Source organism: Myxocyprinus asiaticus, chromosome 46 (genome assembly GCF_019703515.2).
Source record: "Myxocyprinus asiaticus isolate MX2 ecotype Aquarium Trade chromosome 46, UBuf_Myxa_2, whole genome shotgun sequence".
NCBI lineage: Eukaryota > Metazoa > Chordata > Actinopteri > Cypriniformes > Catostomidae > Myxocyprinus > Myxocyprinus asiaticus.
Genome location: NC_059389.1, coordinates 19,384,295 through 19,407,694, shown reverse-complemented (window position 1 = coordinate 19,407,694; position 23,400 = coordinate 19,384,295). Strand labels below are relative to the sequence as shown.

Genomic DNA, 23,400 nt, shown 5'->3' with positions numbered 1-23,400 from the left:
TGTAGCGCTTAAAGAATGTGATTTAAGGGGCCGGGTGGGGTTGTGAGGCTATCAAAGTAGATTTGTTGTGCCTTGCTCCAGCAAGGGATGAAAATACCCTGTGGGCAAGGAGAGAGGGGTCATGGGACTCCCAAAAGGATTACCTTGAACTGGAGTCATGGGACTTGCCTCAAACAAAGAGCCTGCTCACATGCTCATCATATGAACAGCCCCTCATAAAGTGGTGAAGTTTCATGTCTTGTGGGATTCAGTGGTCACCAACACTGTGGGAGAGAGCACCCCTCACCAGCGGAGCTCCAGGAGGGACATTGATGCAGAAAGTTTCCCTGTTGAACCTTCTTGAAGTCGACTAGTGGCTCCACAGGTAGGACCCCTGCTAGCTATAAGGCTTGGTGACCAGCAGGAATCCATGGATCCATGCTTTACTGATGATGCAGTTAAGGGGATGATAGGGGATAGGAATGATCACTGTATGAACTGTTTTGTAGTGGGACTGTTTGCTAATTTTCCATGTTATGTACTGCTTATATGATCAGACAGCTGTACTTGTTTTCAAGGTTGTTTTTTGGGAGTATTTACAGGGTTTAGAGAATTTATAAATTTGTTAAAATAATAATATTTTGTAAATTTTTTCCTTAATTTTAAAATTAATAGCAGTATTTAAGTCTTTTGTAAATTTGCTTTCCCAAAATTGTATGGAAGCCAGATCCCGTCTTGGAATAAAAAAAATGAAAAAAGGGAATAGTGACTTTATATCTCGCAATTCTGAGTTTATCTCTTGAAATTGCGACTTTATATACCACAGTTGAGACTTTTAATCTCACAACTGCAATTTGATATCTCACAAATGCAACTTTATATCTTACAATTGCAATTTAATATCTTGCAATTCTAAGTTTATATCTTGGAATTGTGGGTTTACAGCTGGAATTTTGTTTTATCTCACAATTGTGATTTTATATCCCAGATTTGCAACTTTATATCTCACAATTGGGACTTTATTCCTTGCAATTGTGAGATATAAAGTCACAGTTATTAAAAATAAAGTTGCATTTGCAAGAAATAGTCACAATTGTGAGATATAAAGTCAGAATTACCCTTTTTTTCATTCTGAGGAGGGATCAAGACAACAGACGTATTTCCTCTTGTCAATAAACAAAATTGTGAAACAATAACAAAAATGTAATTTCTTTTTTTTTTTTTTTTTTTTTTTTTTGTGAATTTCATATACTTGAAATTGATAATTCTCTTAAATGTATAACAACGGTAGGTCATGGTTTGGTGGTTTTCTAACTTGTTCTGTCTTAGTATCTTGGCCACTGCCCTGTGACTGATTTTTGAGGTGATTTGGCTAAAAGCTTTTGTCTTATTTAGGTCTGAACCAATAACAAAAGCCCAGACAGATATTGCTTGGAACCAAAGGCTATTTTTGTACAGCGCTGGAACACAATCAAAACTCTGGTGCGGTAGAATCGGTTCTTTTGGGAAAGCTAAATCTGTTAGTGGGTTTCCTTGGCGCTTTCTCAGAACAGAAAAAAGCATTGAATGGTTTGGAGCTGGGTTTGAACTCTAATTTGCTATACACTAATAAACTGGCCACAGCTTGGATTTGGTCAATGGCTGGGCGCACTTTATCTACACATTCCAACCACAAGCAACAGTTAGCAGCTTTGCAATGCTAGTAGCAGATCATGGAAATAGTAAAAGACCAGCAGGATCCATTATCTATGCACTAATACTGTATATTCCTAGAAGCACACTCATCTGCAGCTGTAAGGTAAATACGCTCGTAATGGTGAACAAATGCATTTTACCACAAGTCTCCATAGCTGTTTAATCACTTAAGACATTAGGCATGTACATATTTTCTCAACCATGTGTGCCAGTATATCTACAGCTTGCACATACTGTACCACTCATACTTTAGTAAGGATTAGCATTGCAAAGAGGATTTACTGTATTCACTCTAGGCAAACTAAAAGCAGTTCTCGCTGTATATGATGTTAAACATATATTAATTTGTGACCCAACAGTATACTGAGTGTATGTTTTACATGTAGTGGTTTATGCATATAGAATGGCTTCCATACATGTTTTAGGTAACATTTTTCTGAATCTTAACCTCTGATTTCATGCAAACATTAAATGAGTTTTCTGATTTTCAGTGCTGTGAACTAACTATCCCATAACTATCCCTTTGAAAGCCCATGTACAAAGACATTTCCAGCTTACTATACTGCATTTTCTTTTGTGTTTCTTATGGCCAGAAAACTTGGATTGAGAAAACCTTTTTCAAACGAGAATGTATCCATATATCTCCTGCCAAGGACCCAACCCGGTGAGCAATTTTTAAAAATGTCAAAAGAACATGCCACTACATATAATGACACCATTGTGCGAGACAAATTACCTCTATGACTCATTTTGTTTTTAGGCATTTTAAACTCTTATGTAATCAGGGGTGATGTGTGACATCATAAGTCCTTTTACAGATCATTGTGTAAGCATATAGAGTGGCAGGGATGCTTCAGGGCTGAAAGTGAGGGGGATGGTGTAGTCCAGTCCATCACACTTCCTGTAGGTGGAGGGATGCCAGGGTGTGCACTGGTGCATATAACAATTGAACACTGGCCACAGTTTAGACAGAGCCCTGATAGGTGGCCTAAATACAAAGAAACCAACAGCAAAAATGATTTTTGCGAATAAATGTCAACTAATCGAATTATGTAAGCAACATCCTGTTGCATGCAATAAAACAAAACCTAAACTAAGACATATGCCCAGGTTATGGGACTTCTAAATCCTCTGAACATCAATATAGTACTTCCATATTTGCCAACTTTACTCACAAACTCACTTTTGCTTTGTGCATCCTCAGGTGCGCCTGTGGTTATCTCATGACTCAGCACCAACAAGTCACCAACAAGCCCTCAGAAGAGAACAAGCTCGTTCAAGTGGACCCACCTCAAGAGAAATGGTTGGTGGTCAGACATACCCAGACCGCCCCTACAGATGCATATGGCACCATTGAATTTCAGGGTGGAGGATTTGTCAACAAGGCCATGGTATGTATTCTAAACATTAAGAGTTGAATTGTACGTGCAAACACTGAATAATTCATTAAAACAACTTTGTGGTTGCATAATTGTGTATCTTGAAAAGATGGATAACCCTACTAGTATAGTTCGCTTAGTGAGGATGTAAACATGATTTAGTTTGAGAACAAGTTAAAGCTGACATTAACCTTAAAATGTAATCTCTCCTACAGTATATCCGGGTGTCATATGATACCAAGCCAGACAGCTTGCTGCATCTCATGGTGAAAGAATGGCAGCTGGAGCTGCCTACTTTGCTTATATCCGTTCATGGTGGCCTCCAGAACTTTGACCTGCCACCCAAAATAAAGCAGGTATTTGGGAAAGGACTGATCAAGGCTGCCGTGACTACTGGAGCCTGGATCTTCACTGGTGGAGTTAGCACTGGTGGGTATTTATGGTATACAAGTATGCTTTTATACAGCACTATGACCAATCCAAAAGGTTGGAATCTTGCTATATGCACATCATTTAGATCAATCAAAGTCTAATCCTAATCTGCATTCTTCTTGAGATATGTGATCAGTTTGATGTATCAGATGTAGTTAAGGGAGTTTTATGTTACTTTCAATCATAATGTAGGAGTTATACGGCATGTTGGAGATGCTTTGAAGGACCACTCCTCTAAATCCCGAGGGAAAGTCTGTGCCATAGGCATCGCTCCATGGGGAATCCTGGAGAGCAAAGAGGATCTATTAGGGAAAGATGTAAGCACGATACATCAGCATGTAATACGTATATTACTGGTGCGCATAAACTACATGAGCTACATTGGCTGCAGTGTCCTAATTGTGTCAGAGCTGTGTAGCGCACCCCCCCCCCCCCCCCACCCCCTTTCAGAAGTAGATCTGGGGTTGAAAAATGCAAATAAATTAAAATAAAAAATGAATAAATAAAGAAAATGTAAGAATACGATCAGAAAAGGATGTCGTTGTGTACACTCTGTGGGGTTTTGAAGTTTGGAGCAGCAAAAATAGTTAACCTTGTGTAAATTGTCATGAGAACATTTAGCTTTATGCTAAGCTAAAATGCTATTTCGTGCTTTTACATGCATCTGTTACCAGGTGCGATTATATTTTATAATGAATTCTATGAAGAAGATTAGAGGATCACTTCCAAATTATTTTTTGTGGTAATCAACATTATGACATAAATGCTGTTGATTAAGCTTAACTTGTATTGAACCCGGAATATTCCTAACTGTAAAAGTTCTGTTGTTTTCATCTGCAATGTCTTTTTTCTATTCAGGTGACCAAACCATACCAGGCTATTTCCAACCCATTGAGCAAGCTTGCCGTTCTCAACAATAGCCACTCGCACTTCATACTCTCTGATAACGGCACATGTGGGAAATACGGGGCGGAGGTCAAACTGCGTAGACAGTTGGAGAAACACATTTCCCTGCAGAAGATTAACACCCGTAAGTGTCCTTACATCAGGCTCATCTTATCTGCATTAGGTTTTAATGCATCTCTGATCTCCAAAGAGAGCACACATTTAAAGCTTCCTAAGTGTTTGAATGATACAATATATGTCCTGATTTATCAGTAATAGTGTTAATGGGGCTTTGGTCAGAGACCAGTAGAGAGATTCTCCATGCTATTCCAGCTATGAAAATCAAGACCTTGCTCTCTGTGACCTGTGGGTTTCCCTTTGTCATCCTATGCCTGGAGCTCGTGATAAGGCAGGGACAGCAAAGGGAGGCTCAGCTGTCATCACTCACATCGGCTGATCTGGGATCAGACCCAGGAGCGACAGATTCAATTAATTGTACTGACTTTAAAATACCTTTTTTTTTGTTAATCACAAAAGGGCTTTTTGATTTTGTATTAACGTGCATGCATTTTCTCTAATTGAAAATACGATTTAAAATACAGAACAGTTAAAAGGCTCAAACATTTTCGTTAATGTTTTGTAATATTATTACATTAATATGTGCTCAATCCCTATACTAAGAAATCAAACATTTAGGTAAATTAATTTCTTCTTGTGTGTGTCTGTGTTAGGTTTGGGGCAGGGTGTACCAGTGGTTTGTTTGATTGTGGAGGGAGGTCCAAATGTGATCTCCATTGCTCTGGAGAGTCTGCGTGAAGAACCACCCGTGCCTGTAGTGGTTTGTGACGGTAGTGGCCGAGCCTCGGACATTATTTCCTTCGCTCACAAGTACTCAGAGGTAGAAGGGTGAGTGTTTATAGCCAATATAATCACCCAACCTACAACTCTAGCTTTCAAAAAAATTTCTTAAAGGGATAGTTCACCAAACATAAAAATTATTTCATAATTTACTCACCAAACCCATATTGCTTTCGCTCTAATGCAGAATACAATACCTCACTTTAAAACTTAATAAAGTACCCAAAAGTTTAATAAAAGTAGTCTATGCATTTACTGCATCATATTATCAAGTCTTCTGAAGACATACGATAGGTTTGGCAACACAAAATTTAAGTAATTTTTTCAATATTGACATCCATTGCACATAATTTTTTATATTTTTCTTTATTTATCACACATTATACATTTGCACATATACAGTGAAATTCTTCTTTTTCACATATCCCAGCTAGGCTGGGGTCAGAGTGCAGGGTCAGCCATGATACGGCGCCCCTGGAGCAGATAGGGTCAAGGGCCTTGCTCAAGGACCCAACAGTGGCATCTTGGCAGTGCTGGGGCTTGAACCCCCAACCTTCTGATCAGTAACCCAGAGCCTTAACCACTGAGCCACCACTGCCCGGTATGTGCAGTAACACATCCATGAGTTTACGCGAGAACTTGTGTTGTTTTAAGTGCTAAGTTCTCGCATGACCACACAAGCCATTGCAAACAAGCTTGTCTCATAGTGCTAGCAACGGATATCAAGATTTTCACTGAAAAATGACTTAAACTTTTATTATACTTTTGGATACTTTTTTAAGCTTTAAAGGAATATTCCAGGTTCAATACTAGCGTGGCATAATGTTGATTTACACAAAAATTTGGTATTTCAACAGTGCTGATATTTTTGTCTCTTTTATGATGAATTGCTTGTGTTTTTCCTCATCTTGTAAGCTACTTTGAAAAAAAATGTCTGCAAAATGAATAAATGTAAATAAAAGGTACCCAACATGCAGTTAATAGCAATGAAATTGATCTGTTCATTTTTGTAATTGAATAACATTTTTAGACTGGTAAATGAAGACGTAAAAGAGCAGCTGCTAGTCACCATCCAGAAAACCTTTAACTACAACAAGACCCAGTCAGGGCAGATTCTGCTCATGGTCATTGAATGCATGAAGAAGAGAGAGCTGGTAAGTATCTACAATGAAATAAGATCATATAACAATGTGAAGACCAACCATTGAAGGAATAGTTCAACCAAAAATGTCTTCTGAAGGCATACGATAAAATACAAAATGTAATTTTCAGTGAAAATCATAACTGGTTCTGCCATGAATATACAATATTCACAATACTGCGAAAGAGCTTGTATTGTTCTTGTGCACGCAACGGACATCAAGATTTTCACTGAAAATATTGTGTTGTTTCTCACTGAAACCTATTAATATTTGGGTAAACTGTTCCTTTAATATAAAAATGTTCTGTAAAAATAATGATTTAAATTAAAATCAATTCCATTAATTGTAATATATTACAAGGAAATTAACTGTTATATATATATATATATATATATATATATATATATATATATATATATATATATATAATAAAATTAATATTGCTATTCCTGTTTGATTGTGTGGCAAATAATTATCATCAATAAACATTTCCATTCATTATTCATTTTCTCCTTCGTCTTTATTCATTTCTCCTTCTCATGAATTCATCAGTATTTGCCCCCTTGTTGTACTTGCTGTACATGATAATTTTTCAGTTTACATTATCATCTTAAATCATACCCTTCATTCTCAAGTGACTTGTAGAGCACAACTTAATTGAACAAACCATCCATCTCTTTAAGATCATCTGTTAGAGAAAGTACCTCCGAAAAGACTGATGCCATAATTATCAAACTACAAATGGGAGCGACATCTCTACTTTCAGAAATGATCATATTTTTCCTCCTGGGAGAAAATTTTTACTTTTTAAAGACCCACACCTTGATGTGTTTTCGAATCGTTCCCATGTCCCCATATTGCCTATGGACTAGAAGATTAACCTATCGGCTGTCCAGTGAACCCTGGGAGCTCAGTTAATAGCAATATTTGTGCTGTTGCAGCAGCTTTAACTGTGGGTAAGTGATGTGATAAGAGTTTAGTTATACTGCCTCAGGACAGGAGATAAGCTCCAGCTATGTACATCTGGACTAGGATCAGTGTTGTGCCACCTGTTCTTGTCGAACAGCCACGTTCATTCATCCTGGTCCTGAGCAGATTAATCCACATATCTCTTCTGTTTATTCTAGTGATATCATATCACGTTGTCTGGCTTCAGCGTTTTTACATAAACAGAGATATTAATGTATGTTAAGACATAAAGATGTGGAAAAGCCTTCAGTTATTATGGACACATAAATAAACACATTTCAATTCAACCTACATTTCAGTTGCTCCAACTAGTAATCATACTATTGATAGCTTAGTTGTTGTTAGTATGAAAGCCTCTTAATCATTCTAGCATCTGCCTAAAGCATGTACATTTTTTTTTGCATTTACTTAACATAAGTAAAAATGTAAATAAAAGGTTAAGCTAGACACCAATTCTATCAGTAGATTCTGTCATGTAGCATTTAGTGTAAAATTTGTTTTTCTAATGTTTTGTGCAATAAAATTGATTCATAGCATTGCTCTTTGCCGTTTCCTTTGCTAATTGCATAGTCACTTAATTTCACTAAAAATATTTAAAGGGATATTTCTCCCAAAAATTAAAATTCTGTCATCATTTACTCACTCTCATGCCATGCCAGATGTGTATGACTTTTTTTCTTCTGCAGAAGATTTTTAGAAGAATATCTCAGCTTTGTAGGTCCATACAATGCAAGTGAATGGTGGCCAGAACATTGAAGCTCAAATAAGCACATAAAGGGAGCATAAATGTAATCCATATGACTCCAGTGGTTAAATCCATGTCTTCTTATGTGATCCAATCGATTTTGGGTAAGAACAGACCAAAATGTAACTCAATTTTCACTATAAATCTTGACATCTGCAGTCTCCTTGGCGATCATTATTTCAAGCAATGATCGTGCCTAACGACTGCAATGGCAAGATTTATAGTAAAAATGTGTTACATCTTGGCCTGTTCTCACCCAAAACTGATTGTATCGCTTCAGAAGACATGGATTAAACCACTGGAGTCATATGGATTAATTTTATGCTCCCTTTATGTGCTTTTTGGAGCTTCAAAGTTTTGGTCACCATTCACTTGCATTCTATGGACCTTCAGAGCTGAGATATTCTTCTATAAATCTTCATTTGTTTTCTGCAGAAGAAAGAAAGCCATACACATCTGGGATGCCATGAGGGTGAGTAAGTTTTTGGGTGAACTTAAATGAACCATTTAATTAAATAAAAAATAATGTCAATTAGTACTGCAACCAGGCAACATACCTAAAAAGAACCAGTATATATAATTTATTTCTAAATAAATGAGAAATAAATACATTATATATCTTTGAAATTACATTGTACAGTATATTTTTCAAAATTTGTTTTGGGCTTTAGCAATGAGGGCCATTTTATACAAGAAAATGGAAACAAATATCTTTTTAGCATGCTGATTGCTCCGATACTATTAAGAGTTCAAGTTAAGGTGGTGACCCCCGTTTGGCCACCTTCAATCCACTGAAATCATGAGATATCAATCTAACTAACCAGACACCAGACCATAAGTCCCTCATTAGCAATGCACGCTAAAACTCAGGAGTGTCTTGGAACAGTGCCACTCATCCTTGCCAACGTGATTGCATTTAACATTGACACACATGTGACTGCAGATCAAAGGTAATAGCATTTGGTACCAGCTGTCTCAAAACAAGGAAAGCAGTATTAGTTCATTTCAGAGGGGAATTAGCTGTTTATGCGGGGTGTGAATTGGAGTGAATATTGAAGATGCTAGATGAGGAATTAAATATTCATCCACATTTTCTACACATTAGTTCATTCCTTCTATGCCTTTCCCCTCAGAGTTCACATCCTCGCCCAGGGCAAAATAAATGCATGAAAGTTTAAATGTGTTAAAGTTCCAAATGGTTGGCTGCCTCAGTCTAACTTGTTATATGTAGATAACAGTCTTTCGAATGGGCGCTGAGGGACAAGACGACATTGAAATGGCCATCCTCACTGCGTTACTGAAAGGTATCCTAAATATGCATAACTGGGTCACTCCACGAAGATGTGCCTTTTCAATTTGAAATAATATGTATCATTAAATTTCGTGATTCAAATGTGATTTTATTTCTTTAAACTATTACATTTGGTTTGCATGGGTTTTATATTGAAAAGAGAAGACGTAGTACCATTATATTTTAAAATGAAGAGTTTATCTGTCCATTATTTATACTAGTTTTATTAATGATTCTTTCTTGGGGACACAAAAGGCACCGATTTCGTGGAATGACCCATATCCTATACTGGAAATATGGTTCATGGTTGGAAAATAACTAATTTATGTGTGTGTTTGGGGTCTCAGGCACAAATGCATCCGCTCCAGATCAGCTGAGTCTGGCTTTGGCTTGGAATAGAGTGGACATAGCACGCAATCAAATCTTTGTGTATGGACACAACCTACCAGTGAGTCAAATAGTGCCTTGTTTCCTACCTTTAATATTCCCAGGAAATAACATAATACGAAAAGGCTAGAAGATGTTTCTTTTGTCACAGCCTGCAAGTGCACTTGCAAGCGCCATCTCGACCAGCACAGCACCAACCCAAGACAAGCAGAAAGGAGCAACTCAACGAAACAAAGGAAAGGCCAGAGGGAAAAAAGGCAAAGGAGGCAAAGCCAAAGTAGAACAACCAGAGGAAAAAGACCCCAGGAAGTTAGAACTGCTTAACTGGGTAAGACAGCATGGCAATGTCAAAGTGCAATTGTGTCTTCCCCCCCCAAATATCTATAATGCCCTGTCCCAAAAGCACCCCTTAGCCCTAGCGGTCCTTCTTGAAGTTCACACTTGGTGACATAATGCTACATACTCTGTGTGGACCATTCTGAAATCCTAAAATGACAAATTGGACACCCTACATTCCAAGCAACACCATTACAACAGATGTAACAGATACAATACAAGTATTTAACTTGTATCGTGAAGTTTAGTGCTTCAGTATCCTTAATTTCGCTTCACTGACAGTTCTTGCTCTCTGTCGCCCTCTTCAGGTGAACTCTCTTGAGCAGGCCATGATGGATGCTATAGTTCTAGACAGAGTGGACTTTGTCAAACTACTCATAGAAAACGGTGTAAACATTCATCATTTTCTAACCATCCCTCGATTAGAGGAGTTATACAACACTGTAAGCAACGCAACCATTATCATGTTGGAGCTTATCATAAAGGAAGTACAATAGAGCATGAGAGCAATTAATTTAATCCTCAGAAGAAAAACAAAATGTAATAAAAAATGAACAGGCCCTACTGTCACACTTTTTAATGTTACTCATAATATTATTACTCAATTTTACATAATCTAGTGTAACTTGTGTTATTTTTTTTGACAGAAACTTGGACCTGCCAACACTTTACATATAGTAGTCAGAGATGTTAAAAAGGTAAAGCTGGTTAATTGAGAGGTGTTGTTGTTTTTTTTTTTTTTTTTTTTTTTTTTTTTTTACATTCTGTCATTTCTTAAAATATATTCAGGAGAGCTAACATTTGTTCATTTGATTTCAAAGGGGAACCTCCCACCAGATTACCAAATCACATTGATTGACATTGGACTGGTGGTGGAGTACCTAATGGGAGGGGCATATCGCTGTCACTACACAAGGAAAAACTTCAGAGCTCTCTACAACAACCTCTATGGACTGAAGAGAGTAAGAAGCACTGATTACTCAATTCATTACAGGTTTTAAAGGGACAGTTCACCAAAAAATTACAATTCTCTCATTTACTTTCTCTCATGCCTTCCCAGATGCAGTGTTGGGTGTAATGCATTACTAAGTAATTAATTACTGTAATTAAATTACTTTTCATTGGAAAAAGTAAAGTAAGGGATTGCTGTTAATTTTTCAGTAAATTAGTTACAGTTATGCCTGATGTAATTGTGTTAAATACTGTATAGACTATAGAACAATTCTATATAAAACAATAGTGAATTTAAAATCGAAATTTAACGTCTAATGTTAAAATGTATGTTTTCTAATTTAATGCAGCCCCCTTAAATTTTTTGCCAGTTCATTAATAATTTATTTGATTTTATATTATTTATTTGAAAGAATTAAAAGAACAGTTTCATGTCTATACTTATATTTTTCATCTGGTTGAGGTTGATCAGGGTTTTATAAAGTAATTAGTAATAAATAATGCAATTACTTTTCAGACAGAGTAATTAGTACAGTAATCTAATTACACTGTAGAAGATGTAATTAGTAGTTAGTAATTAATTACTTTTTTTTAGAGTAACTTCACCAACACTGCCCAGATGTGTATGACTTTCTTTCTTCTGCAGAACACAAACAAAGATTTTTAGAAGAATATCTCAGCTTTGTAGGTCCATACAATGCAAGTGAATGGTGACCAGACCTTTGAAGCTCCAAAAAACACATAAAGTCAGCATATAGGTAATCCATGAGACTCTGGTTTAATAAATGTTTTCTGAAGTGATGTGATAGGTGTGGGTGAGAAACAGATCAATATTTAGGTTATTTTTCACATTATGAAAGTGAAAGCGGAGAGTTATAGAAAAAAAAAAAAGGATTTAAATATCGATCTGTTTCTCACCCAAAGTGATTGGATCGCTTCAGAAGACATGGATTCAAACACTGGAGTTGTATGGATTACTTTTATGCTGCCTTTATGTGCTTTTGGAGCTTCAAAGTTTTGGTCGCCATTCACTTGCATTGAAAGGACCTACAGAGCTGAAATATTCTTCTAAAAATCTTGAGAGAGTAAATGATGAGAGAATTTTCATTTTTGGGTGAACTGTCCCTTTAAACGTCAATTCAGTGTTCAATTCAGTGTGTACATAGATCCTAAATATTCTAATGTCCCCTTATTTGCAGCCAAAAGCCCTGAAGCTTCTTGGAATGGAGGTACGAGCCAAATATTTCACCCTCTTTTAATTACATTCTCAAACATTTGGCTTAACATCTCTTATAAAATCATTCATTCACGACTCACCTTATTAGGATGATGAGCCAAGACCAAAAGGTAAGAAGAAGCAAAAGAAGAAGAAAGAAGAGGAGGAGGATATTGACGTCGATGATCCCGAGGTCAGCCGCTTCCCCTACCCATTTCATGAGCTAATGATGTGGGCAGTGCTGATGAAGAGGCAGAAGATGGCTCTGTTCCTGTGGCAGAGGGGTGAGGAGGGCATGGCTAAAGCTCTGGTGGCCTGTAAGCTCTACAAAGCCATGGCTCATGAGTCTTCTCAAAGTGAGATGGTGGATGACATTTCCCAGGACCTCGATAACAACTCCAAGTGAGTTTATACAAAGTCTGTTTAAAGGGATAGTTCATCCAAAAATGAAAATTTTCTCATCATTTACTCACCCTCAAGCCATCCCAGATGTGTAAGACTTTCTTCTGCAGAACACAAAGATTTTTAGAAGAATATTTCAACTCTGTAGCCATACAAGTGATGAATCATGCAAGTGAATGGTAACCAAAACTTTAGAGCTTCAATAAGCACATAAAGGCAGCATAAAAGTAATCCATAAGACTCCAGTGGTTAAATCTATATCTTAATAAACGATATGATCTCCACATACACTTTCACATTCTTCTTCTTTTGTTTTTGGCTATTTGCATTCTTCGTGCATATGGGCAGGGAGGAGAATTAATAGTAAAAAATAAATAAATAAACATGAAAAAAACATTTTACAAAATGGTTCTGCTTCACATATACATGTATTTCGAAAATATTTTTATTTCAATGCATAGTAAAAATACTTCTCTCCTTCAGGGAGTTTGGAACCTTGGCTTATGAGTTGCTGGATCAGTCTTACAAACATGATGAGCAGCTGGCCATGAAGCTGTTGACCTACGAGTTAAAGAACTGGAGTAACTCCACATGTCTGAAGCTGGCAGTGGCTGCAAAGCACAGAGACTTCATCGCTCACACCTGCAGTCAAATGCTCCTCACTGACATGTGGATGGGCAGCCTGAGAATGGGCAAAAACCCTGGACTTAAGGTGTGTTATTTTTGTTGTAATTTAGTAAAATTTAGAATATTGGGTGGTTTGGAATGAAACAACGTTGAGCAAATAATGACAGAATTTTCATTATTGGAAGAACTACTACTTTAATGTAACAGTGCAACATTTTACAATTATTATTGCTGCTTCATTGGTGAAGAGCATCTTTAATTTATCATTATTATTATTATTTGCTTAAAGGACATTAACTGTTGTAGTAGTCAATACAGTGATTCATCAAGTCTCTGCAAACTCTTCTTGTGTCCAGGTGATACTCAGTCTCATTTTCCCACCTCTTATCCTGCTGTTGGATTTCCGTCTGGGTGATGACATGTCTCATCAAGTCTCAGCAGATACTGAGGACAGGAAGGCCAAGGATGATGATAACAAGTCCAGCCGGGTAACTGCATCACTCTCATTCTCGTTCAGACAAAACCCTCCTCTGTTAGATCACTGTAGCGTACAGAACTGAAAGCTTTTGACCTAATATGACCTAATATGAGCTTAATCCATTAGTAAATGTACAGGTCTTACAGTACGTGGCACAGTCGAACATGCTTGCTTTAAATTGGGGTTTTAAAACTGGGTTTGAAAAATTGAGAGTGGATTTGAAATGTAACAGTAAAACATTCGCCCAATATACAGTATATGCAGTATATACAGGGCTCCAGACTAAAAAAATGACTTAGGAGCCATTGGCTCCTAAACTGAAACATTAAGGAGTCAAATGGCTGTTTTTAGTCGCAAATCACAGAACTGCTCAGTTTAGATTGTTATTCAGAAACAGGATAGAAAGCCAAAGAAAAGGAAGTCAGCTGATAACCCATTAATTGGAGATTTAATAGACAGTATATATACACTGGCAGCCAAAGGTTTGCAATAATGTACAGATTTTGCTCTTATGGAAAGAAATTGGTTATTTTATTCACCAAGTGGCATTCAACTGATGTATAGTCAGGACATTAATAACATTAAAAAAAATTACTATTACAAATTGAAAATAAAAATATTCAGAACTTCTTAAACTACTTCAAAGATTTCTCATCAAAAATGCAGCAATGACAGCTTTGCAGATCCTTGGCATTCTAGCTGTCAGTTTGTCCAGATACTCAGGTGACCTTTTTCCCCATGCTTCCTGTAGCACTTGCCATAGATGTGGCTGTCTTGTCGGGCACTTCTCACACACCTTACAGTCTAGCTGATCCCACAAAAGCTCAATGGGGTTAAGATCCATAACACTCTTTTCCAATTATCTGTTGTCCAATGTCTGTGTTTCTTTGCCTTCTCTAACCTTTTCTTTTTGTTTTTCTGTTTCAAAAGTGGCTTTTTCTTTGCAATTCTTCCCATAAGGCCTGCACCCCCGAGTCTTCTCTTTACTGTTACATGAAACTGGTATTGAGCGGGTTGAATTCAATGAAGCTGTCAGCTGAGGACATGTGAGATGTCTATTTCTCAAACTAGAGACTCTGATGTACTTATCCTCTTGTTTAGTTGTACATCTGGCCTTCCACATCTCTTTCTGTCCTTGTTAGAGCCATAATATATATATATATATATATATATATATATATATATATATATATATATATATACACACTGTATATGAGATGCAGCTTTTGACACTTAGGACAATTGATGGACTCATACACAAGGTGCAAACATTCACTGTTGCTCAAGAAGACAACACACTACTATATGCATACTATATGTAAATATCTGCTTATGTAGATTCTGAAGGGCAGTAATAAAAAAATGTTTTATCTCTTATATTTGTATAAATTATGAAAGGGGTGTGAACATTGAGAAAAAGGGGAATGCAAACTTATGTATCTTCTCATCTGTATATACTCAGGGGTGTAGATTCCAGGGGGGATGGGGGCAGGTAACCCCCCCAATAATCAAATCAAGCAAGTACAGCCCCCCCCCCCCAATATTTATACCACATTATAACACGTAAATGCTTCCCGTTGCAACCACCCTAAAGTTTCAGCCAAATCTACACCCTTGTATATACTGTTTATTAAACCTCAGATTAATGGATTATCAGCTGTCTTCCTTTTCTTCTGCTTTCTATCTTGTTTCTGAATAACAATCTAAATCGAGCAATTATATGATCTGGCGACTAAAAACAGCCATTTGGCTCCTTAATGTTTCAGTTAAGGAGTCATTAGCCCTTAAGTCATTTTTTTTAGTCTGGAGCCCTGATATATATACAGTATTGAGTATAATCCAATTACAAAGTAATTAGTTACTGCAATCCAATTACTTTTAGTCAAAAACCTTTTGTGTAATGTATTACATTTAACATTTTTGTAATCAGATTACACTTACTGACTTTCAATAAATTCAATTGCTTTAAAGTATATTATAGGGTTATTCTTATTTCTAACAAATTATTTATGTAGAATACATGAATTATGGCCCCATAATGAGTTACTGTGAAGGAGAAATGTGAGGTGCTGAGTGTATGACTTGTGTGTAACAATAAACAAGAAAGAAATATAGACATTATTTTGAATTTGTTGAATGGAAAAGTGTTTTAGAAAGTAACTTAAAAGTAAAGTAATTAGTAAAGTAATCTGATTATATATATATATATATATATATATATATATATATATATATATATATATATATACTGTATATGCACGCATTAATCATACAATAATATTTTACAACTAGATAGTAAAGTTTGAAGACAAACTTTATGTTGGCTTGACAAAGCCTTGTCTGAAAGTTTAAAATAGTTTGAAGAGTTTGAAGGTCTTACAGTCAGACAGACAGAAGGAATATCATACAGATAGACAGCCAGCTGCAAGAAGTCCTATGCAACCCTACTCCTTGCTTGTTTTTCTGAATGGCAAATTGGTTGCTAGGGTAACCCCATTTGGTTGCTAGGCAGTTACCAAGTTAACACTGAAAAGGCTACTTGCTACCCTGAGTTAAATGAAAGAAACCCAAAGTCTCTACAATATTCTGGTTCAGAGATATGTGATTTGTTACTTGGTTGCTAGGGTAACCCCATCTGGTTGCTAGGCAGTTACCAAGGTGATACTCAAAAGGCTCCTTGCTACCCTGAGTCCAGTGAATGAAACCGGAATTCTCTACGCTGTTCTGGTGCAAAGATATGTGATTTGTTACTTGGTTGCTAGGGTAACCCCATCTGGTTGCTAGGCAGTTACCAAGGTGATACTCAAAAGGCTCCTTGCTACCCTGAGTCCAGTGAATGAAACCGGAATTCTCTATGATGTTCTGGTGCAGAGATATGTGATTTGTTACTTGGTTGCTAGGGTAACCCCATCTGGTAGCTAGGCAGTTACCAAGGTGATACTCAAAAGGCTCCTTGCTGCCCTGAGTTAAATAAAAGAAACCCAAAATCTCTATGATGTTCTGGTTTAGAGATATGTGATTTGATACTTGGTTGCTAGGGTAACCCCATCTGGTTGCTAGGCAGTTACCAAGGTGATACTCACAATGTTCCTTGCTATCCTGAGTCCAATGAATGAAACCAGATGTCTCAACATGTTCTGGTGCAGAGATATGTCATTTGTTACTTGGTTGCTAGGGTAACCCCATCTGGTTGCTAGGCAGTTACCAAGGTGATACTCAAAAGTCTCCTTGCTACCCTGAGTCCAGTGAACGAAACCGGAAGTGTCCACAATGTTCTGGTGCAGAGATATATGTTTTGTTACTAGGTAAGCTCATTTTGTTGCTAGGCAGTTTCTAGGGAGATACTAACAAGGCTGCTTGCTGGCCTGAGTCATTCGAGCCAACAATGAAGTCTCTATGATATTCTGATCCGGAGATATCCATCTAAGCTCATTTTAATGGAAGTCAATGAGTTTTGGTTGCTAGGGTGCACTAAATGGTTGCTAGGGTGTGGCTAAGTATTGTCCAGCATGATATGTAAAGGCTCCTTGCTGGTCTAAATCAAATAAGCCAAAGCTGAAGCCTCTACGATGTTGTGGTGCAGAGACAAGTGTTTTGCTATACGGTTGCTAGGGTAAGGCCATCTGGTTGCTAGGAAGTTGTCAGTGTGATCCTCAAAAGGCTGCTTGCCGAACTGAGTGTATTGAGTCAAACCTGAAGACTCTATGACATTCTGATCAGGAGATATCCATCTAAGCCATTTTGAATGGCAGTCAATGGGTTTTGGTTGCTAGGGTGCACTAAATGGTTGCTAGGGTGTGGCTAAGTATTGTCCAGCATGATATGTAAAGGCTCCTTGCTGGTCTGAATCAAATAAGCCAAAGTTGAAGTCTCTACGATGTTGTGGTGCAGAGACATGTGTTTTGCTATACGGTTGCTAGGGAAGGCCATCTGGTTGCTAGGATGTATGCAGTTGCTAGGGTTGCTAGGGTGATGGAAAGATAGAAAAGAGAGTGATGGAGTGATAGATAGAAAGTATGAGTGGTGGAGTGATAGGAAGTAGATTGAATCCTCTAAAGGAGTTATTACAGTGAAAAGTTTCCACACCTTGAATGGGAGTCAATTTAAAATCAGTCCTGTTCGGAAGTCCGATACAGGAATAACGGAAGTCCGATCAGTTAGAAAAGAGACAGCAACCCGGGTCAGACCAGTCTGAAGGTCTGTGGCGAGTTTGGTGTTTGTAGCTTGAAAGCTCTAGGAGGAGATACTGTTTAAATTTTGGCTCAGAAGAAGAAGAAGAAGCAGCAGCTTAAATAGTAGATCAATAATAACAAATAAAATCCAGTAATTTAATTTTAGAAAATGGGTCTTTATACATGAACATATATTCAGTAGCCAATCTTATACTGTAGGAAGGGGGTCCATCGCAAGGGGATCATTATATTTGGGGGTCCTTGGCATTAAAGACTTAGAAAATGCTTTAAAAAAATAGGCGTAGATACTTTATGAGAGTAGATACAACGTATAGGAGAAAAGAAATCAGGAAAAAGCAGAGAAATACACATTATGCAGTGTGTGGATACTGTTTCCCCACCCCCCACCAAATTTATTTTTTTGGGGGGGGTGGGGGGGGGGGACTTTTGGTCGGGTTAAAACAAATTTGTGAGGATTTCGTTCTATACATTAGATTTTAGAGGTGTTGCTGTTTCTATGAATTCAACCTATTTTAAAACGGTACCCGATTTCCTTTTAGGATGTCAATGCAGATGCAGCTTCTAAGAAAGGAGATGAGGAGGAGGGCAATAAAAACATGAGGCGGATTCCTATCGGCAGGAAAATCTTTGAGTTCTATAATGCCCCTTTCACCAAATTTTGGTTCAACACTGTGAGTATATATGTACAATATAGCATATATTTGCATAAACATATTGATTATAGATTTTGTTGATAGACAGTAAAGCTACTAGAGTTATTGACTGACATCCACTGAACTCATTGTCTTTATGTTTGGACAGATTTCCTACCTTGGCTATCTAATGCTTTATAATTATATAGTCCTGGTGAAGATGGAGCGCTGGCCCTCATTACAAGAGTGGATCGTCATTTCATACATAATCACTCTGGGCCTAGAGAAAGTCAGACAGGTATAGATGAAAATATCTTTCTAAAATTGCACACAATTGCAGCAACAGACTGGTTGTAGCTGGTTTGCTGTTACCAAACAAAACAAAACAATTAATAGAAAACCCAACAGCAAAGAATCAGTTTTTAAACTTTTTTTTTTGGTCCCATTTTTTTCACAGATCCTGATGTCAGAGCCAGGAAAGCTCAGACAAAAGATAAATGTGTGGTTAGAAGAGTACTGGAACATCACAGACCTGGTGGCCATCTCCACCTTCCTGCTCGGGCTACTGCTTAGGCTGCAGAGTGAACCCTACATGGGCTACGGCCGTGTGATCTACTGTGTGGACATCATCTTCTGGTATATCCGGGTGCTGGACATTTTCGGGGTCAACAAGTACCTTGGACCCTATGTCATGATGATTGGAAAAATGGTAAATGTGATCTGTTGTCCTAAATCTGTTCTGCACTTTAGATTTAAAGGGATAGTTCACCCAAAAATGAAAATTCTGTCATTATTTACTCACCTTATGATGTTCCAAACCAGCATGACTGTGGACAAAATACAATGAAAGTGAATGGTGACTGAGGCTGTTAGTCTCTAACAGTCTGCTTAACATCTCCTTTTATGTTCTATGAAAAAAGAAAGACAGAATAAAAGTAAAATGGGGACAGTATGAAATAAAAGGAAAGGAAAAGGAAATGATGACTACATTTTCATTTTTAAGTGAACAATCCCTTTAAAGATGAACATAAAGTTATTTATTGGCTTTTTGAACTGCTGCCTGTTTTGCAGATGATTGACATGCTGTACTTCGTGGTGATCATGTTGGTGGTGCTGATGAGTTTCGGTGTGGCACGACAGGCCATCCTCCACCCAGACGAGGTGCCCACGTGGCGCTTAGCCCGCAACATCTTCTACATGCCCTATTGGATGATCTATGGAGAGGTGTTTGCGGATTCGATAGACCGTAAGACTAGAATTCATAGTAAGATTTTGTTTCCTGCCTCCAGGGTAGTCAGCCTTAAACAGTTAGATCCACCCTCCTAACACCTCACTAATGTCTCTATTTCCACTCTGGTCCTAGTGTTGGTTGCAGTTATCATGCATAATACCCTTTTTTTTGTGTTAGGAAACTGTTAGATAATGTATTCAGTCTTGTATAAATGTAAAACTTGGAGACAGAAAAATTTGTTGTCAAATTGTGGTTATTATTGTCGTATTACTGGCTGTCTGCCATTGCTTTGTGGTTGGAAAAGTTGTAGTAGAATTACTCTGCCATAAAAATTGCAGGTCTTTGATTTCTAGTTGATTGTCCAGCCTATCTCTTGATTCAGATGTTGGGTTTGATTATGTCTTGTTGCTCTTGGTTTTCTGTTGCACTAATGCTTCTTCTTTTCCATTATTCTTCCCTTCTGGAATTTGCTAAAGTTTACGCAATGGAAATAAACCGTAAGCCAAATGATAAACATTTTTAAATTATGATAAACTGTGATAAGATCAATAGTATTGAACTAAACAAATTCTTGGCTAATGCTATATGTTAACAAGGAAGCTCTTTTCTAAACAGCCCCCTGTGGAGAAAATTTATACGATGAAGATGGGAAAAAACTTCCGCCCTGCATTCCTGGAGCCTGGCTCACCCCTGCCATCATGGCCTGCTATTTGTTAGTAGCCAACATCCTCCTCGTCAACTTGCTCATTGCTGTCTTCAAGTAAGAATGCTATTAATTATATAATAAATCATTCATAATAACATTTTGAGCTAAATTAAGCAGGATGAGCAGCAAATTTAGTACAAGGTCATTCTCTGAAGTGTTTGAAAATAGATCATAGGGATGCATGATATATTGTTGACCATATATTAATTTTTTTTTATGTTTGTTTTTAATTATCGGGATCATTATAGATACAGATTATGTTTTTATGACGGATTTCTGCATGTAAGGTTTCAAAACAAAACAAAACAAAAAACAGTTATTGGCTGAAATATAAAATAATTATCAGATATTGGCATTGGCGAACATTCCTACATTGGTGCATTCCAAATCACAATTCCATAGAGTTTATTCACTTAACTAGTTTTATATGTGTTCCCTATGATTCTAGCAACACCTTCTTTGAGGTTAAGTCCATCTCCAACCAGGTGTGGAAGTTCCAGCGATATCAACTGATCATGACCTTCCATGACAGACCTGTGCTGCCTCCACCTATGATTATCTTCAGCCATCTCTACATCCTGTTACGCAGACTCTGCTGCCGCTGTAGCAAGAAAAAGGAGGGAGAATTGGATGAGAAGGATAAAGGATTAAGTGAGTCTCATAAACTCATGGAGAATATAAGTAATAAATAAAGTAATAAAATTGTAAGTCCAAATGTTTATTAACAAACAGACTAAAAAGAACATTCTGAGACTTGTCTTGCATTCATTGTGTTGTTCATAAAGAGCTCATTCTTACCCCCGATGAGCTGAAGATGCTGTATGAGTTTGAGGAGCAATGTGTGGAGGAATATTTCAGGGAGAAAGAAGACGAGCAACTGTCCTCAAATGATGAGCGTATAAGGGTTACAAATGAAAGGTAATTTGAATGAGGAACATTAGAAAAACTTTCCCATTAATTGATTTAAACCCTGGTTTCATTTTTTATAGTTAGTTAATACATTTATAATGGCATTACCTTAAAGGGGTAACAATTTGAAAGTTAATCACCAAAAATGGTAAAACTCAAAACTGAATTATAAGATGGCCTCTAGTAAAAAGACCTCAGTTTTCCTCAAAGACCTTAATTTTGCTGATTCATTAAAAATTCACATTTTCATCTTGTTACTTTTCAGGGTGGAAAACATGTCCATGCGCCTTGAGGAGGTGAATGAGAGGGAGAACACAATGAAGGCCTCCCTTCAGACGGTTGATCTCCGTTTGTCCCAACTGGAAGACATCCATGGCCGAATGGTGAATGCCCTGGAGAGACTGGTAGGAATCGACCACGCTGAACTGACCCGGGCACGTTCAACGGCCTCCTCTATTTGTGACCTCTCCTCTCTCCAACGTCACAGCAGTATAAACAGTGCTGATGGGTACAGCCTCTACCGCTACTACCTGGGTGTTGATGACCGTCCTCCTGAGGAAAAAGAGGGGGATCAGGGTAAAACAATAAGCACTATGAACATCAACACAAAAGAATATGGGCAGAACCTGGAGGTAGATGTTCCAGGGATAAAAAGACGTCTTGGCTCATGTGTGGACATCCGGATCTTCCCTTGTGAGAAGGGAGTCGAGAACGTTAATCAGGTTGAAGGGACACAGCCACAATCACCAAAATATCCAATTCCTGACATTCAGAGTTCTTTGGATTGTGCCACAACAAAAGATTTGATGATGGGGAGGGCTAAACTTGAGGCAACTATGTCCTTCCCTCTTGAAAAGGTTAAAGCATTCAGATACTATCCAGAAGAAATACAAAGTACATCGCCGTCCACTGTACAAAGGTGTAGCAGCACAATCTTGTTTGATCAAACAAGTGGAAGGGAAGAGACTCGATTGGGGGGATGCATGGATGGGTCTCCAGATATGAGACGTTGGAGTGCTGACTATGAGTATAAGGTACATCCCAGTCTTTTTGGACAGACGCCAAATGTATCGATGGTTAGACCATTGGTAGATCAAATTGACAAGTTTAACAATGGTTTCAAGGTAGAGCAGCATTCTGACGAGCCTGGGCTGCAGAGGCCAAGAGTTTCTTCTAGATATAATAAGGAGGAAATGGGCTCTGAAGATGGGGATAAGACAGCGGACAGTTCAGATGGACTGATGAGTAAGGAAGGTAATCAGTTGATAACAGAAGATGAGATAACAAAGGATGGAGAGCAAGACTCAGAAGGGACAACTGGCAAAGAGGGACAGCAAGATGTAGATCAGGTAAAACAGGAAGACAGGAGTGAGACCATTGAGAAATGGGACAAATGTGTGAATACTGAACTAGAGGGGACAAAGGAACCAGAAGGTGATCCTGAAGGAGGTCTTGGAAAAGAAGAAAGTCATGAGAAGAAGAATGAAAAGGATGAGATGTCTATGGATGCAGGTGCCAGCAGTTCTGAAGTCCAAGCTGAGAGAAGCCAACTGCTTCAGCCTGAAGATACAGTATTCCTCCATGGAAGATCTAAGAGCTGGTCCACAAAACCTTGCAAGTCCTTAGGAAACAGCTTGAAAAGGACATATGGATCCAGCAGTGAGAGAGACCTTGCTGGAGCATATGGAGACTCTATTGACTCTACTGAACCTGGAAAGCCAACAGAGAAGACAACAGAGCACACATCTTCAAATAAGCCGTAGAGAACAAAGAGGAAGTCCTAGAGTGAGTCCAATATAGCCCAACAGTGCCTGCCCACTTTTTCAGCCGCCTTGGCTCCAGAAGTATTTTTCCCATTAATTTCTTCCACAGGGATTTTATAAAATCCTTCATAAAAGAGTTTTAATCCATGAACCAAACCAACCAGCTCCGAGGTAAATCGCAACATTACAAACTT

General features: G+C 37.8%; 1 protein-coding gene across 1 annotated transcript; it reads left to right on the top strand.

Moving 5' to 3' along the window:
* Positions 1 to 23,374, top strand: LOC127435711 (transient receptor potential cation channel subfamily M member 1-like). The gene is made up of 25 exons (XM_051689330.1): positions 1 to 364; positions 2,268 to 2,338; positions 2,879 to 3,065; positions 3,269 to 3,482; positions 3,678 to 3,802; positions 4,344 to 4,515; positions 5,102 to 5,276; positions 6,259 to 6,382; positions 9,316 to 9,388; positions 9,723 to 9,823; positions 10,407 to 10,541; positions 10,746 to 10,805; positions 10,893 to 11,060; positions 12,249 to 12,278; positions 12,375 to 12,667; positions 13,151 to 13,379; positions 13,651 to 13,782; positions 18,505 to 18,636; positions 18,767 to 18,895; positions 19,055 to 19,306; positions 19,669 to 19,843; positions 20,444 to 20,588; positions 20,983 to 21,185; positions 21,320 to 21,452; positions 21,709 to 23,374. Exons 3-25 carry the CDS (start codon positions 2,898 to 2,900, stop codon positions 23,204 to 23,206), a joined length of 4,866 nt encoding a protein of 1,621 aa, XP_051545290.1. The 5' UTR covers positions 1 to 364; positions 2,268 to 2,338; positions 2,879 to 2,897; the 3' UTR covers positions 23,207 to 23,374.
* The last annotated feature ends 26 nt before the right edge of the window (positions 23,375 to 23,400 follow it).